This window comes from Grampus griseus (assembly GCF_964374135.1).
Source record: "Grampus griseus genome assembly, chromosome: 6".
In the NCBI taxonomy this organism is placed as follows: Eukaryota; Metazoa; Chordata; class Mammalia; order Artiodactyla; family Delphinidae; genus Grampus; species Grampus griseus.
Window position 1 is genome coordinate 83,362,752 of NC_139000.1, and position 18,421 is coordinate 83,381,172.

The 18,421-nt window shown below is 35.9% G+C and overlaps 1 protein-coding gene and 1 pseudogene across 2 annotated transcripts in view; one reads left to right on the forward strand and one right to left on the reverse strand.

Annotated features, from left to right (window-relative positions):
• Nucleotides 1-18,421, reverse strand: part of AGTPBP1 (ATP/GTP binding carboxypeptidase 1) — a 169,221-nt gene that overhangs the window by 126,279 nt on the left and 24,521 nt on the right. Inside the window, exon 2 of the mRNA XM_082656425.1 lies at nucleotides 9,732-9,796. Coding sequence (XP_082512551.1) covers nucleotides 9,732-9,763 — 32 coding nt within the window. The 5' untranslated portion in view covers nucleotides 9,764-9,796. The remainder of the gene's footprint in view (nucleotides 1-9,731; nucleotides 9,797-18,421) is intronic.
• LOC309824371 (NEDD8-conjugating enzyme UBE2F-like) lies at nucleotides 11,434-11,908 on the forward strand (annotated as a pseudogene). Its single transcript has one exon. The product of its transcript is annotated as an NEDD8-conjugating enzyme UBE2F-like (transcript).

An 18,421-nucleotide genomic window follows, 5' to 3' on the forward strand; every position in this document is an offset into this window, starting at 1 on the left:
ACCACCCCATTTCTCTGCTACTCCTTGAAGGAAATGTCTGTACTTGACCTCTCCATTTCCTCTCATGTTGTTCACTTTTTCAAACTACTAGTTTGGCATCTGCACTCTGAGGTCTCCCCAAAACCTCCTGTGGTCACTTCTTTCCTTGTCAGATTCAGAATCTCAGCCCTATCCCAATCAGCTCCTTTTTTCTTCACTTTCTCCCTTGGGCTTCAATGGCTCCATATTCTCCTGATTTTCTTCCTATCGCCACTTCTTTTAGATCGACTCTACTGGCTCCTCCTCCAACAAACCTCTAGATGCTGAGGACCCCCCCACAGCTCTATCCCCAGCCCTCTTCCCTTCACTCTCTCCATTCTACTGCCCCAAGCAATCTCATCTAACCCCACAGCTGGATGTTAGATTAAAACTGATATGCTGCCTGGCTCCTACATTCAACTCCAGCCTCAACCTGCTCCTCTTCCAAATCTTAACTTTCCCAAACTCACATGAAACCATCAGTTGCTCAAGACAAAAATCTAGACTCCCTTTCCCATGCCCAGCTCAATATTAGCTCCATCTCTAAAACACCTCAAATCCATCCACTTCTCTCCATCTCTTATCATTATTACTACCCAAGTCCAAGCAATCATCATTTCTCACTTGGCAATTACAGCGTCCTAAATAATCTGCTTTCATTCTTGCTGCCCTCATACTGGGATCCAAACACACCGGACTTCTACCAGCTCCTTGAATATAGCAAGTTTCTTCCCAATCTCAAGGTCTTTACATTTGCTGTCCTCTCAACCTAGAGGATAATTTCTGCCAGTTCTTCATATGGCTGGCTCCTTCTCATTTCAGGTTACAACCTGAAGATGTCCCCACTTCTCCACCAGCCCCTCAGCTTCCAATATTAAAATGTGTCCAATGATGTAAGCTTCACAAAGGTAAAGACCTTGCATGTCTTATTCTATATACGTAGTATTTCGAACAGTGGCTAGCACAGAATAGGCAATACCCAGCTATATTCAGAATGAACAAAAAAATGAAGAAGCATATGGAAAACAGTATATTTACACTTTTTTTAGATTAACAACTAGACTCAATGCTTTAAATTTGGAGGTACTTCATCTGAAAAGGTATCTGGAGGATGAAAAAAACATATTGAGCATACTATTTAAGAATGTAACTAAAATAAAATAATACAATATTTCCCAATTTTGCAAATAGCCAGCATTATATGGAAATGAAAATATATATCACTATGTATAAATCTCTAAATGAAAAAACAACAAAATGTATACAGTATGATATTAACATAAAGTTTTAAAATATACAAATTCAATACAATATATTCTTTAGTGTGTGTGTGTGTGTGTGTGTGTGTGTGTGTGTGTGTGTGTGTACGTATATTTTCCCCTCCCCAACAATGGTATCATTAATATGTTTGTCTATCTTTATTTTCTGTAAACTGGTAGTCGAATTTAAAGGCCTAGTCTGATCAAGGCCTGATTTGGTGACATGAATTCTTTGTAAGTGGTACTGTAATCTTCCATAAGGAAGCAAACAGGGTCTGGTTATCTTACTTTTGTAATATAAGCAGTCACTGGTTACCACTGCCTAGATCCATTACTTTAGTAGGGGTTGAAAAGCACTGATACTCTACCATTTCCATTCCTTCTACTTCTTACCTAGGACAATTCCATAAAAAGAACATTCCCTTATTTAATTATCCAGAGGTATAATTCATCAAATAAAAGCAAAATAAATGCTGGATTTTTAATTTATCTTTATTTACCAGTTTTCAGAAGAATGAGTTCATTTCCAAAAGTCCTCCCCAAGTAATCAATGAAGTATTTTGATTTCCTGTATCAATATGTACTCACAGATTTAAACGCATATGATACATTTTATCCACTGTAGTTATTAATGCTCAAATTGCCCCACCTTTGATCAATGGGAGCCTCTTCGTGTGGGCTCCCAAGTCCTTTTGTTATGATCCTAGTCTTTGATAGCTTCCTGGATTTTGATATAACAAGACTGTTATTAGGCCAGCAGTTCTCAGTATATGCTCTACAAAACTGAGTACTTGAGGCTCTTTCAGAAAATCTGTGAGGTCAAAAACTATTTTCATAAAAATACTAAGACACTATTTACCTTTGACACAGTGTTGACATTTACATTGTTGATCTGAAGGCAATGGTGGATAAAGTGCTGGCACATGATACAATCAAGACAGTGACACCAAATTGTAGTCACTGTGTGATAACTAGCAGTCACCATGTTCTTCACCAACATGCACTCACAGTTAAAAACAAAAATGCCAGTTTCACCTATGAGTATACATTTTTTAATATTCTGTGTGCACATAAGACATTTCAGCTGCACAATGAAATAGGATGGTTGAGGGAAAACACTTGTGTGGTTGTTTAAACTGCAAGCTGAACTAGTTACTTTTTCCAAAGAACATCATTTTTACTTTAAAAATACAACTGACAATGATTATTTGCACTGGGGTATTCTGGAATACATTTTCTTGGCAATAAACAAAGTGAGTCTATCATTTCAAGGAAACAACTGATAGATTTGTTACCAATGATTAAATGTGAACTTTCAAGCAAAAATTAGAATCTTGGAAAACAAAGATCTACCATCATGACCTTGACAGCTTCCCCCTTCTTAAAGAATTTTCTGATAAAATCACTGGTGATATTAGTAAATGTAATTTTTTTAAACTGTGTAATAAACATTGTCAATATTTAGAAGGTCTGCATAACTCACTGAATCAATATGTTCCAAATACTGACCAATGTGTGATGTTACAAATTCAGACATGGGAAAAAGAACCAGTCAATATGCAAAAGAGACCAATGGATTTTAATGTAAAAGAAAATAAAAAGTTCACATATGTGGTTTCTGATTCCACAGTGTAACTAACCTTTAAGAAACTACCACTTATCAAGTTTTAGTGTAATATCAAAGAAAATCCACTTCAATTTGCATTTCAAACAATATGGCTTTATTTCTAAAGTACATTGTTATCATTCAGAAATGTTTATTCCTCACCTATAATTATCACTCTTGCTTTAATCACATTTTTACTGTTTCTCTCCAAATACTGAACACACAACTTTATTTTCCTCCATCATAAATCAAAGGACAATTAGCCACAATTATCTGAAAAGGCCTTTTATTCAACTATTCCTTCCTTTTCTAAATATATACCTATGTGAGCCCATATTGTAGCCATATACTTTAACAACATGAATACTCATAAAAACATATATGTACGTACGTATAACATATGTGTGTACTATAAACAATATGTATACTGATGTATGTATGACAGTTTGAACTCAGAAGCAGATAAGAGAATCTAGCTGTCTTCCATTAAACCAGACATTAAAGAGATTTGCAAAAATTTAATAAATCATGCCACCTTCTAAATATTTTTGATAATTTAGTTATTTTAAAATATTACTATGTTATTATGCAATGGGTTTATTACTGTTATTTTTAAATGAAGTAATAAAATTTTTTTAATTTCTCAGTTTTAATTTATAATATGGTAAATATCAATAGATTAAAAATAATGCACATTCAACAAAAGCTTTTACGAGTCATTAATTTAAGAGCACAAGGGGGTTCTTAGACAAAAAGTTTGAGAACTGTTGTTCTCAACTTATCTTGCACATTTTGTGCTCTGATCTGGAATCGACCCTTTCTCCAAAAAGCCCTGGTTCTTTTTGGTAAGAAATGGTATTAAGACACCACAGTCCGCATACTAGAGAGCAAATACATCTTTAAAAACAATTCTGTAACCTAGATTTAAGAAAAATTTGCATTATGGAAACCAGGATTCTGAAATTTAATAATTGAGTGGGTTTTTTTGTTTAGTTTTCTCCAGTTATTTTTCTCTTAAAGGTCATCTGTTAGCATTTTTCAGTAACTAATAAAACATCTACTATTAAAAATATTCAAAAACATACAAAACACACTGATCATAACACATGCTCTGTTCCATTCCAAAGTAAGAGTTTGAATTTTAAATTAAATTACACCACTATCAAAGTAAAACAACTTGCAACTAAGTGATTTGTTTCTAAGAATCATGCTCTTACAAATTATAGATGGATAGATGCATGAATTTTTTGAAGGACGGCAAACAAATGGAAATTAAGAACGTAGGCAAGTTGATTTCCCTATTTTTACTTTTCTCATTGACAGAATAAAAACTGAACGAAATATTCCAAGCCACCCCCAACTCAGCTCTAAAAATTTAAGGCTGCTGACACTAATGTTGAGAGAACTGCAGGGTGAACACCAGAGGGCACCTCTACCTACTGAATGATTTTTAGACTTTGGAAAATCCAAGGATAAAGGTAAAAACAAAAGCTATACAACTATTCAATGAGCGATCTGAGCTACACAGCAGAGCAGAAAATTGTTAAATAAAGAGGCTCAGACAAGGATTTATCTTCCCTGCCTTGCCCTATTTTTAGATGAATCAAAATGAGACCAAGACCAACCCCGGGAGGTTCCATTTATAACTGCTAATGTTAATTACTTTATAGTAAAAAAATCATGGAATTGAAAATATGATCAATGTGAAATACATCAAATCGAGTTAACTTTCCAATGTATATTTTAAACTATCACTCAAATATTTGTTTCACTGTAGTGGTCTCCTACTGCTTTTGATTCTTTGAGTTTACATTCAGCCTTACAGCTATTTCCCTAAAAACATAATTTTTTTGTATGTTACAAAAGTCTCAATGGTGTATAGATATTACCTTGCAACAAATAATTTCCCAAGCAAGTGCAAGGGCTAAAGAACCTATCTTCACATTATAAATAAATTTTATTACCTTTTCATCTTAAAATGTAAATTGAATACAGATAGTAAACGTCTTCATAAACAAGATATAAACATCTGACAGCAAAAAATTCATTAAAATATATCAAAGTTTTAGACTTAACCAAGACTCATAGTAATTAAGATTTAATTTCAAACAATATAGTTTTATGTCCAAAATATGCACATTATCTTTCAGAAATGGTTGTTCCTCATTTACAACTCTTTTTTTTTATTACTTTTGCTTTAATCATATTTTTATTGTTTCTCTCCAAATACTGATCACAAATCTTTATTTTTCTTTATCGTACAGCAAAGGACAATGAAAAATAGAAATTTCACTACCATTCCTTTATAGAAATAGTTAAATATTTAAATATGTAAGTTTGGAAAATAATATTCTAAATGGAAGAGAACAATACTTCTCTAACTACTTCTAAGATAATAATTAAACACAATAAAGGCTTCTTTAACAATAAATGTAGCTCAATAGTATCAAGGGATTTGTTAAAGAAAACCAATAAAAGTTTGTTAAAAATTTAAATAACCTGAATTTATACCAGTGTCAACAATAATTAAAGTTATACCTTAAATTTCTTCACCAAAGTTAACTAAATGCTAATTATTTTATATTCATTATTTTTAAAAACTTCTCCGGTCTTGTTCTAGTGGGATTTTAGGTAAGTGCATATGGCTAACTTCTAACTTTAACTTTCCCCCAATATTTGTTCTCTCTTTTATAGTAACAAGAGTTTTAGCCAGGCCTATTCCAACTCTGTTAAAACCACATTTCTCAGCCTCACTTTATACTCTTAAAAATTATTAGGGACACCCCTCAAAGAGTTGTTATTTGTATGGGAAATAGGGATAAACCTGAAAAACCAGTGCACTGAAAACTACAAAATACTAGTGAGAGAAGTTAAAGAAAATCATAAATAAAAGAGAGATATATCATGTTCAAGAGTAAGAAGACAATAGTGTTAAGGTATCAATTCTCCCCAAAATGATCTACAGAATCAAGGCAATCCCAATCAAAATACCAACAGGCTGTCATGTAGAAATTGTCAGACTGATGCTAAATTCATATGGAAATGCAAAGAACCTAAAATAGGCCAAACTTTAGAAAAAAGAAAAGGTTGGCAGACCAACACTATCTAAATCTTGAGACCCGTTATAAAGCAACAATTATCCAAGCAGTGAGGTATAGGCATTAAGATAGACATGTTGATCAACGGAACAAAACAGAGTATAAGAATAGACCTACACATCCACAAATAACTGATTTTTGATAAAGGTACAAAGGAAACTCAGTGAAGAAAGGATAGTCTTTCTAAAAATGGTGCTGAACAACCAGATATCCATACGCACAAAAAAAAAGAACTTCTATCCATACCTTGCACCATATATAAAAATTAACTCAGAAAGGAGCATAGTCCTAAATGTAAAATCTAAAACTATAAAAACTTCTAGAAGAAACATAAGAGAAAACATTGGCAATATGGGTTATGCAAATATTTCTTAGATGCAACTCTAGAAGCATAATCCATAAAAGAACAAATAAGCAAATGGAAATCATCTGAATTTGAAACTTCTGATCTTAAAAGATACTGCACAGAATATGAAAAGACAAGACTGGAAGAAAATGTTTGCAATTCAAATATCTGATAAAGGACTTGTATCCATAATATATAAAAAAATTCTAAAACTCAACTATTAAGAAACACTGCAATTTCAAAAATTGGAAGATTTGGAAAGATATTTCACCGAATAAGTGCATGAAAAGATGCTCAACATCATGTCATTAGAGAAACGCAAATTAAAATCACAATGAGATACCAATACACCCCTATTACAATGGCTACGCTATTTTAAGAGAATGATCATAAGAACTTAAGAATTTAAAAAGAATGACCATACCAACTGTTGGTGAGAATGTAGAACTAGAACTTTCATACACTGCTGCAGGGAACAGAAGATGGTATTAATGTCTTTGTAAAACAGATTGTCGGCAGTTTCATAAAAAGAAACACAGACCTACCATATCCTTCAGCCATTCCAGTCCTACGTATTTAGCTAATAGAAAATAAAGTATAAGTCCAAAAATGCTCAAAATAAAGTGTAAGTCCAAAAATGCTCATGTAACAACTAAAAACTGGAAACAACCCAAATGTCCAAAAGTTGAATGGATAAACAAATTGTGGTATATCAACACAATGGAATACTACTTACTAATCAAAAAAGGTATGATTGCAAGAGATGATTCTCAAAAATAATTGCGCTGAATCAAAGAAGGCATACCCACACCCCTACCTTCTACCTCCACCCCCACCCCCAAAAAAGACATACTGTATGGTCCCATTTATATTAAGTTCTAAAAAAGCCAACACGTCTGTAGTGACAGAAAGCAGATCAATGGTTGTCTGGAGTGAGGGAGGGGGTGGGAGAGGGGCACCAGGAGACATTTGAGCATGATAAATATTTTCAGTATTTTGATTGAGAGGATAATTCCAGTTATACATAGGCCACACTTACCAAACTGTACTCTCTATGTACAGCTTGTTGTAAGATGATTATGTCTCAATAAAGCTGTTTAAAAATTCATAGGTACTGTTGGTGTAGTGGATAAGGCAGAAACTAAAGAAGAGTGCTTAGAGAGTGTGAAATGAGATGTAGATTTCATTTATAGGCTATTTCAAAATTTTTGTCTTTTGAGGAAATCAGATAAACTGAGTAGTAACAGAAGAGCAGAGTCTAAATATTGGAAAGCCTAGATCATGTTTAAATGATAAGGAATGGAGGAGTTAAAGATTCAATACAGAACAATACTAATGATTAAAAGACCCTGAGAAGGAAAGAGAGAGGTGAAATCTAGAACACAGGTGACAGTATTAGTCTTTAACAAAAAAACAGACACATCCTCTGTTGCAGTAAATAACAGGAGGGTAAACAGAGGGTAGAATCAAGTAAAGGGGAGTATGTAAATTTTGTGTAAGAAATATAAGGATAATAAACTGTTTTATCTCTATGATATCACAGAGAAGGTCAACTGCTGAGGGTATGTATATGATACATCTGAGGATTTCAAAGATTTGAAAGGTAGGAAGAAAGTGTAAAACAGTCATTAAAAAAATTGAGAAAATGAGCTTTCTAGAGAACCACGGTAGTAAGATTACTGATCAACAATGATCCATAATTTTTAGCAATATCTTCCAAGTTAGTTCATCCTCCAATATCATTCAGCTGCTCAGTAAAGGTCTACTCAGGGAAAGGACTTTGTCTGGTATGTGTGATGAAATAATACAAAGTGAGGTAAAAACATTTCAGGTATTCCAAGAGTGTAATGATGAACAATGGATTCTACACTAGGTAAGAGAGGAAGAGATGGTAAAAGTCAATAGCTCAGAGCTCTGGATAAGGCAGAACTCTTTGCATTACAGCCATTTGAACAAGTGAGCTAGAAAGGTAAAAGATTTTTCTTGGAAAATGAAAAGTCTGAATTAGTACTTTGAAAGGAGAGTTTTGCTGGTGATAACATTTAGGGCATGAACATGATGATGTAGAGTAGGGAGTAGAGAAAAATTCTGCTTCTTGTATCTTATAAAATTTTCATTACTTGATTTCTCACCACCCACTCACATGGTCTTTAAATCTGCCAAACTAATCCATCCAATTACAGTCCTTGCCTAAACTCAGCAAGTATCAATATTCTACCCAATCCTCCAGATTTGCTAAAAAGTAAGAAAGTCTCAAGCCAGCCCTGCCTCTTCAAGTCCATATCACACAATAAACACCTATTTATGAGGATCCTGTTTTCTAACTCTATGGACCTCACAATTTAACACTTCACTGTATACTGGTTAAACCACTATACTGCATTTGTTCAGGTGTTTTCATGAGGTTATAAGCTTCGTGTAAAAAGAGAATAGGGCTCAATTCTTCAGAACATACTCAACACCCATTTTCTGCAAAGCACTGTGTTAAGTGTTATATTTATGTTTCTTTTCTACTCTCAAAGATTCAGTGCTGGGTTAGGTACATGAAAGTGTTTAATAGATATCTCACAGTTGAGAAGTAAATCTAAAAGGGGCAAAAAAATAAACTAAAAAGAGCATCTATAGAAGCCTTTAAAGACAGAAAGAATATAATAAGTTTTCTGTGGAAATGGATGTGCTTTGATCAAGTCTTATGTAAGGAAAAAAATTCAGTGGCCAGACAGTATGTAAATAAGTGAGCACAGCTGTATTCCAGTAAAACCTTATTTACGTACACTGAAATTTGAATTTCATATAATCTTCACATGTCAGAAAATATTATTCTTCTTTTTATTTTTATTCCCAACCATTTAGAAACGTAAAAACCACTCTTAGCTCATAGGCCACACAAAAATAAGAAGTAGGCCAGATTTGACCCATGTGTCCTAGTTTGCTGACTCCTGCTTTAACTGAAAAGTTAAACATTAATAAATATTAATAAAATAACATAAATACAACACACTATATTTAAACAAATATTTCTTAAAGTAAAAAGTTTCAAATGATCACTTCATGCATTATTTCTGTAATTTATACATACTGGTATTTAAAACTGCAGAACCAGGGCTTCCCTGGTGGCACAGTGGTTAAGAATCCACCTGCCAATGCAGGGGACACAGGTTTGAGCCCTGGTCCGGAATATCCCACATGCTGCGAAACAACTAAGCCCGTGCGCCACAAATACTGAAGCCCACACACCTAGAGCCCATGCTCTGCAACAGGAGAAGCCACCACAATGAGAGGCCCGCGCACAGCAATAAAGAGTACCCCCACTCGCTGCAACCAGAGAAAGACCACAAGCAGCAACAAAGACCCAACTCAGCCATAAATAAATAAATAAATAAATAAAAATAAAATTGCAGTACCTTTTCTCTGGTATCACTTTTAACTTGCTCATCTTGAATTACTTCATTTCACCATTGCAGATAATCTGAAAAGAAAAAAAAAGTTAATGATATTAAACACACAATTCTGTTTTCTATATATTAGATGTCATAAAAGCCATACAACTGAAAGTTTTTATCATGGGCAACATAAGACTGGAAACCACAGGAGAATGTTTGAGTTTTATGTGCTTCTGGCAGGTCACTTCAATGTGCAATGTGTGACTATTAAATTACCTAAAATCAGCCAGTAAAATGTTATCAAAAATCCTAGTGCTACAAAAATGCAAAAATTTAACATAACACAATTTATGATATAGTACCAAGATTTCTTTTTTAGATAATTCAAATTATCCTTCCTGTTCTAATACTCCACCTTAAAATACTCAAACCAATCACAGCATCACGGGATTAGTGTATCGTCCACCATTCATACAGCAGTGCAATACTGGTAAATATGTATGATTATTTCTATATGAAAACACCTTAATCAAAAACAAATTGTTTAGACAACAGAGCAAAAACCTTCTAAAACATCATCTCATTTAATATACTTATGCATATTTTCCCTCAATCAATACAGGTTTCATCTTTAGAAAGTGCATATTACACATTTAAAACCTTAAATCTTTTTTTTTTAATAGAAGGAACCTAATACAGGAATTGGTCAAAGGCTAGCAAGCAAAAGAGGAAACCTAGGGAGGCTCAAGATAAAGAGTTGCAGGAAGCAGTTACCACCTTGGGCTGCAAGGACAAGAGGGAGAAGGGGTTTAAAACCCTAAATCTCAATTCACACAATTTTTATAATTTTTCAGATTTATTTTACAACTATTCACCCCCCCCAAAAAAAAACCCCAGATATCTTTTAATTTTACATAGCAGTGCTTATTAATGAAGCAGAATTTTGTGGCATCACAAGAAGTTTAAAAATTACTGCCAATTCAACAAGTTACATTCTTATGCAATATTTAGTAATGCTACATTTAAAAGAAAACAAACATGCAAAAAAAGAGACTTCAAATTGTTTAATATAATAGATTTAGAGGATATAGGGTTTCCCTGGTGGCGCAGTGGTTGAGAGTCCTCCTGCCGATGCAGGGGACACGGGTTCGTGCCCCGGTCCGGGAGGATCCCACATGCCGCGGAGCGGCTGGGCCCGTGAGCCATGGCCGCGGAGCCTGCGCGTCCGGAGCCTGTGCTCCACAGCGGGAGGGGCCACAGCAGTGAGAGGCCCACGTACCGCAAAAAAAAAGAAGATATAGATTTCTGGATGTAGTTCTTCAACAACAAAGAACTTTTACATTAACAAAATAAACATGACTTTTTTTCATTTTTCTAATTAACTCAATTATGAAAGAGGAAACATATTCAGGGTTACGTACAAAAATTACATAGGCTGTTTTTAAGGTAGATAAGAAATTTTTAAATGCTGTTTTTTCTTTTAATTGACTTTTTTAATGACTACCAAGTCAAAGTAACTTTTTCCAATTTCCAAATTAATTAAGGGGGGGGATCTTGTGTGTCTTCAAAAGTGCTGTTGCTGCCATAAACAGAAGTTAATTAAGCTCCTTCTACTCGTTGAGCAGTATGACTTTCTCTAAAACTACATTAACAGCAAGCCCACCTCAGGAGGTGAGGGGCCACATCTCGCCTGTCTCGGGTGCCCAGGGTAAAGAGAGCAGTAATGCTGACGTTGGCAAGCATAAAGAAGCGAGATGATGGGTCTCAAAGGGTCCCGGACATCAGCCATAGCCTCCAACTCTGCTCGGAGGGCTTCTATGAGAGACATGCTGCTTATTAAAGAGGTTGCAGGCCATGAAGCTAATTTATGATACGTTGCACATGTAAAGTGCACTTTTCTGACCCAAACAAGCTTCACTGCTTTCAGCAAACTGTAACTCCAACCTCCCAAAGTGAAATGCTTGACCAGGATCACTGGTAAAATATGTCGAAGTTTTTACTGAGAGAACATTCGGTTGATGGCACCGGCTGGGCTCCCATGAGGACACGGAAGGATGTTGTTTTGGGATTAAACTCTGTTTACTGATCCTCTCAATTCCGATGCTCCACTGAATCATGAAGCTGCAGAACATCGTCTGTGGGACAAGGAGGACTTGGGGAATAAAGTTGAAGACTACACGAAGCGTTACGCCAGATGATAGGAGGAGAAGGCTGCAGGGCTCGTAGGTTGTGTGTTACACGTCTGTCTCCAACTTAAAAGGAAGCCCTCCTCCCCAGTCATGAAGCTCCCTTCAGTCCCACTGGTTGGCCAAGTCCTGTGACCATGTTGTCCTGAGGAAGAACCTCTTCACAACTGTCCATTGTAGATGGAGAGTTCTACATAAATACAGCAAGAAAATGTGTTTGAAGTTCTAAAGGGCTGCCTCCTTACCTTAACATATTTACTTTTTTGAAACTGTACTAAATAGGCCTCTGCTGAGATTCCTGAGAAGTTGTAATGAACTCAGAATTGAGCCTAGAGCTTGCTTCTTCCCTTTTTCCCAGACAAAATCGGTTCCCTGTACAAGTGATGCTAACGATGTGCTCAGCGTAGCTTGCAGACTGGTGATAAGAAATCCGTTACAAACTGTGATTGGATGCAAATTCTTAGCCCCTTCCTAGATGTCATGAAGCTTCCCGGAATGTATAGAGTCATTCACTATAGATCTCTACTGAAATGTGCATTGTATTTAATGTGAGTATATTTGGAACAGATTCGTAATTTGTACAATTTAATGCTTTAATTATTTTTTTCTATTGTCATTTAGTTTGTATTTTCATTGTATAGAGCCAACAGAAGGATGTTAGGTCAAGCAACTACTGAAGAGAAATACAAAGAAAATACAAAAGAAAAAAAAGTGCATTTCACTAAGCCAATATGTCCCTTACAGTCAGTTTTTCTTGCTGAAGTCTGATGCCACAGTACTTCAGAGAAAAAGAAAAGCCTTCTTTTTGCTTTGACAGTTTGTGTTCATTACAGTATGGTGTAACAGAAAAAGCAGGAACCTAGAAGCAGAAGTGTTGCATCCCACAAAGTTTTGTGGCTTTGCCAACCAAGTGTGACAAAGCAAGAAAGGGACAAAGAAGCTGAGACCGTATGCAAGGGAGGCTGGAAAGTCCAAGATCAAGGTGCTGGCAGTTATAGTGACTGGTGAGAACTGGCTACGTGGTTCATAGACCCCCATCTTCTCACTGTGTTGTGGCATGGGGGAAGGGGCCGGGGGTTCTCTTAGGTGTCTTATAGGAACACTAATTCCATTCATGAGAGCTCCATCCTCATGACCTAATCACCTACCAAAGGCCCACCTCCAAACACTACTGCACTGGGCATTAGTTTTCAAAAAACAAATTTTTAGGGACACAACATTCAGTCTGTGGCACTATCTGAATCACTTTTATGATCTGACCTACCTCATATTTATTTTAAAATATTTCAGGAAGTTAGGAAAAATGGACACTTTAACAGAGCTTAACAGTGGTAACGTTACCTCTGGGCATGGGGGTGACTGGAAGAGGGGGCTGGAAAGCAAGGTGATAGTAGAAAAAAGACCTTTGATTTCTTATGTTTCGCCATACTGTTTTACCTTCTTATTTTGAAATTACTATAAAGTCACAGGAAGTTGCAAAGATAGTAGAGAGAGGTCCCGTGTTCCCTCTCCGTTTCACCCAACAGTTATATGACATTTTCCGCTAACTCTAGCACAGTATCAAAGCCAGGAATTTGATATTCATACAACATGTTTCTCTAGTTCTATGTCATTTTATTGCATGTGTAATTTATGTAACTACCATGTTTTGCTATATTTTTAAAATATAAGAAAGCATGGATTTACTTGAATAATTAACTTTAAAAAGAGGATGAAAATCACTGTAATCTCGAAATTCATTCATTTAACAAACATTAATGGCTACATAGTTTCCACTGTGTATGGCCAAAGAAATTACTTCCAAGAAGGAGCATTTGATATAGCTGATCACTCTCTCTTCTTGCAAATACTTTATTTATATGGCCATATTTTGTTTTCTGCCTACCTCACTGCCACCCCTTCTTAAGTTTCCTTTACTAGAATGCCCCAGGGCTCAGTTCTTGTCCTTTTCAACTCCAGTGTCTTCCTTGGTGATCTCATCCAGTCTCATGACTACTCCACATCTCCACTTGGCTCTCTAATAATATCATAAACTCAACATATATAAAACTAATCTGACTTTTCCTTCCCTTCCCAATGTGCTCTAACCTCAGCTTTTCCCAACTGTAGTTAGAGACAATTCTCTCTCTCCAGTTGCTCAGTCTAGAACCTTAGCGTCCTTCTTGACTCCTGTTTTATTTTACACCCCACATCCAACCCATGAGGAAGTCCTGATAATTCTGCTTTCAAAATATAGCCAGACTCCGATCCCTTCTCCACATCTACTACCATGATTGGGCCACTGCCCTTATCAGTCTCCTTTCACTCTATTCTCAACACAACATCCTGACTGATCCTTTTAAAAACTTGGAGAAAAGAGAAAAAAAAAAAAAAAACCTGAAGATAAATCTTATCAGCACTCTGCTCAAAGCCCAGCCATGCTGCCCATTTCAATGACATTAGGGACCCTAAGGGAATACCGCAGCCCTTCCCTCACTAACCTCATCTCCTACCTACAACTCTTCTCCCTCACACTGCTCTAGACACACTGGCTGGGCTTCCTTGCTTTCCACCAACATGCCAGGCTCACTCTCGCCTTGGCCCAACCTGTTTCCTTTGCCCAGAATGTTCTACCAGATATCCCAATGACCAACCAACTCCCAAACTTCCCTTGCCCAAGTATCACCTTTTCAATAAAGCCTATCCCAACCATTCTATTTAATACTTTAAATCACTTCCAGACCCTGGCATACCCACTGCCCCTTGCCTCAGTTTACTTTGTCTTTTCCCAGAGCACTTACCGCCTTCTATGACAGGATGGTTCAAAAGTATCAGAACACATTGAAAACTGTACTACTCAATAATAACTGATTACAATTGAACAGGTGTCAAAACAAATTTTTAAGGGAACAGTTTATTTCCATGTACTTATAAATGGTCAATATATGGCCCTATCACACCACATACATCAATCCTGTACTCTAATTCATCCCAGACTCTTAGCAGCTTATCACCACTGGTGACTACAAAAGAACCACAATGGGTTCCTTCATTTCCTGAAGGTTTTGAGGAAAGCAGCAGCGACCCAAGGTTCTTGATATAATCACATAAGTCATGTAGTTTAATATCTAATATCTTGGTGGTCACTTACTTGACTCTTTTTAATCACCTTGTAAACTAGACAATTTAACTCTGTGTACTATTTATTATCTATTTCTCTCCACTGGAACTAAAGTTCCATAAGGGCAGAAATCTTTGTTTTGCTCACTGTCTCCCAAGTACCTAGAACAGTGCCAGCACATTGCAGGTGGTAAATAAATTTCTGAATGAACGAAATTTTGAGAAAATTTTACTACACAAATAAGAAATCTTCATTTTTAAAAATCCAACAATATGGTAGATATACTGGCATGCAATATCTAGCCCAATTTCTCTCCAGTGTGCCTTCCTGTACTACAGGAATGTGAAAGCTTTCCAAAAAAAAAATGTATTTCCTAGACTCTCCTGCAGCTAGGGTTCCAGATGTTTTCCTCAATTTCATCATTTATGAAATTTATTAGACTGAAAGTCAGAAAAAGGCCACTTGATCCCACAGGTAAGTACCAACTTAAACGTGCTGAGTTCTTCTACAGCAGTGTATGGAGAGGTCCCAAAGTCTAGTCCAGGGTTTCTCAAAGTGGGGTCCACAAACTGAATTCTTTGAGAGCTCATGATGGGGGGCATGGGGTTCTTTTTTCCTTCTCTTTTACTTTTGTGCACCAAGCAGCGGCAGCATAATTAATGATTTTGTTACAAATCAGCTGTGTGTGATAGTGCACAGTAGGACCATGTTCATTTGGTTAGAGTTGGCCTTGATAATTGAAGACTGCAGGACACAGGGAGAAGATAATAGGCTAATGAGTATCAGCCTCTCCCTCTCAAATTGCGTCCCCTAATCTCCCCTTGTGCACTGCTAACTACCTTATAGGAGCAAACAAGCTCTACAAGTGTAATGGAAAACTGGAGGGAAATTTTAATTTTAATGAAAAAAACTTTATACCCAGTTGCCCCCATTCCTAACGCTTTGCTATTGGTCTGAACATTCCAAAATGTGGACTAAATAAATTACCAGGGACTTCTACTGCGAAATGTTTGGACTTTTTGTGATTTTCTCAGTTAATTGTTTGATATGCCCTCATGTCTCACACATTAACATTTGTAATTTACAAATATGCCTGATAATCCAATGTGGCAATTTTTGAGGCTGAGGTGTGAAAGGAAGGTCAGTGGACAATTCTGGTAAGATTAGTAATGAAGAGTTGTATCTTGCAAGTCATTTCACTAAGTTAATGCAACAAGAGACACACAAAAAACATATCCTTCTAATGAAAACTACTTATCAATGGATTTATACAATGGAATATCCTATTCCATTTTGTGTTGTCTGTGGAAAACAACGTTTCAAGTGCAGCAATGGCTCCAGCAATATTCAAAAGACATAGCTGCAAATTATAGTCATTTGACACATTAAAGATATTAATGGGATCTCAAAATAAGCATAATAAAGCTTTTGCTTTAAAAAATAACATATAATGAAAAGGCTGAGGTAGCAAGTTATATAGTAGCAGATCTTATTGACCAGAAAAAGGAAAGCCACCCCAATTGCTGAGAACCTAATACAGCCAGAATGTAAAATTATGCTGAGTGAAATGTTTACATGAGATGAAGTAAGAGAAATTTTGAAAGTTCTACAGTACAATAACAGTAAGGTAAGTCAATGTATTGACATGTCATGTGATGTTAAAGACCTACGTGATAACAGGAAAACAAGTTTCTCTAACCAGACGGATGAGCCAACAGAGATCATCATCTGTAATATTTATAAGATTACATTATATATTTATAGATTTTATAAGATTTGAAAATGGTGAAATCAAGAAAACTTTTTTTTTGCTACAGAGTGCTGCCCAAAGCCAGCAGAGCACAGGATATCTAATGTTTTGTCCTCTGTCTCGAAACAAAAGGTCCATCTTGGAGGAACTATGTTGGCATCTGTGCTGAAAATGTCCCACCAATAGCTGGCTCCATGTGAAGATGTGCCACTATTGTTTAAACTCCCCCCACACGCCGAAAAAAAACCCAAAAAACAAAAGCCTGACTTCAGTGTTTTCTTCACAGAGAATTGCTAGTGTCAAAAGCTCTGGAAGATGAAATGAAAAAGTTCTATTTGAAGCTACAAAAAATGATTGACTTTATTAAACAAAAACCTGTTTACTCAAAAATGTTTAAAGAGCTGTGTGAAAACCTGGACAAAGAGCACATAAATCTCCTGCTCCATGCAGAAGTCCAGGGGCTTAGCAGATGAAGAGTTCTCAACAGGACATCCGAGCTGAACGGTGAGCTGCAGGGGTACGTTCGCAAACACAGTAGGTCAGATTCTGCTAAGTGCTTAGAGGATGAAGAATGGCTACTGAAACTAGCCAACTTAGCAAAGATTTGTTATCACATGAAACAAATGAACCACTCTCTGAAAGACCTTAAAGAAAGCATTTTGACTTCAAGTGACAAGATTCTTGGGGAAAAGATCAAGTGACAAAAGGATATCAAAAGATGCTCTTATTGCTGCTTGGACTTAAGAGTGAAAAAGGATATATCTGCAAATCTCAAGTCTTGCTGACCTAGGGGAACAAAATTTAAAAATAAAATAGAACAGTATTTTCCCTTTGTTTTCAAACAAGTGTAAGGCTGAAATGAGAGACCCTTTCCCTGAATCATCTGTGCAGGCTGAGAACTTGACTTTGAGGAGAAAGAATTTTGTGCACTGCGGTCTGACTATGAAATCAAGATGGTATTTACTGATCTGCCCCTAAAAAGTGCTGGATTTCTATCAAAGGGTAGTGTCCTGCAAATCATAAGAGGGTAATGAACATTTTGCTGCCAGCTTTCAATTTCATTATATGTGTATGGAATTTTTTGTTTAATAAGCATCAAGAGCAAGGAGGAAATCATCTTATGTCAGTTGAAAATGAAATCTGTGAATGGTCAACCAAAGAAAACAAAAACAAGTTTCATATGAAAAACATAAACTTTACTCTTTATTTTTAGTTTTAAAAACTAATAAGTTTATTGTATAAAACCTTTTCATAAAATATCAAGTGATCAACACACATATATATACTCATTTGTAATTCCTGGACCTATATTTGAGCCTCATCATGTCAGTCAGGAAAAAAAGAGTTTGTTTTTTTCGAATTCTGGTATAAATTCTAATGGGCTATATTTTTATTAATATTACTTTGGCTTATAGTTTTTAGATAGCAAATATCTGCACTGTCAATAATTTTCACGTTTGTAGTAAATGCTAGTTAAAATCAGTTTACAGTGGTACTGACAAGAAGATAGACAAAGAGACCAATGGAATAGAACTGCAAGTCTAGAAATAAACACACACATTTATGGCCTATTGATTATTGACAAGGGTGTCAAGTCCATTCCATAATGAAAGAACAGTCTCCTCTGTTGCTGGGACAACTGGATTTCCACATGCAAAGGAATGAATTTGAACAC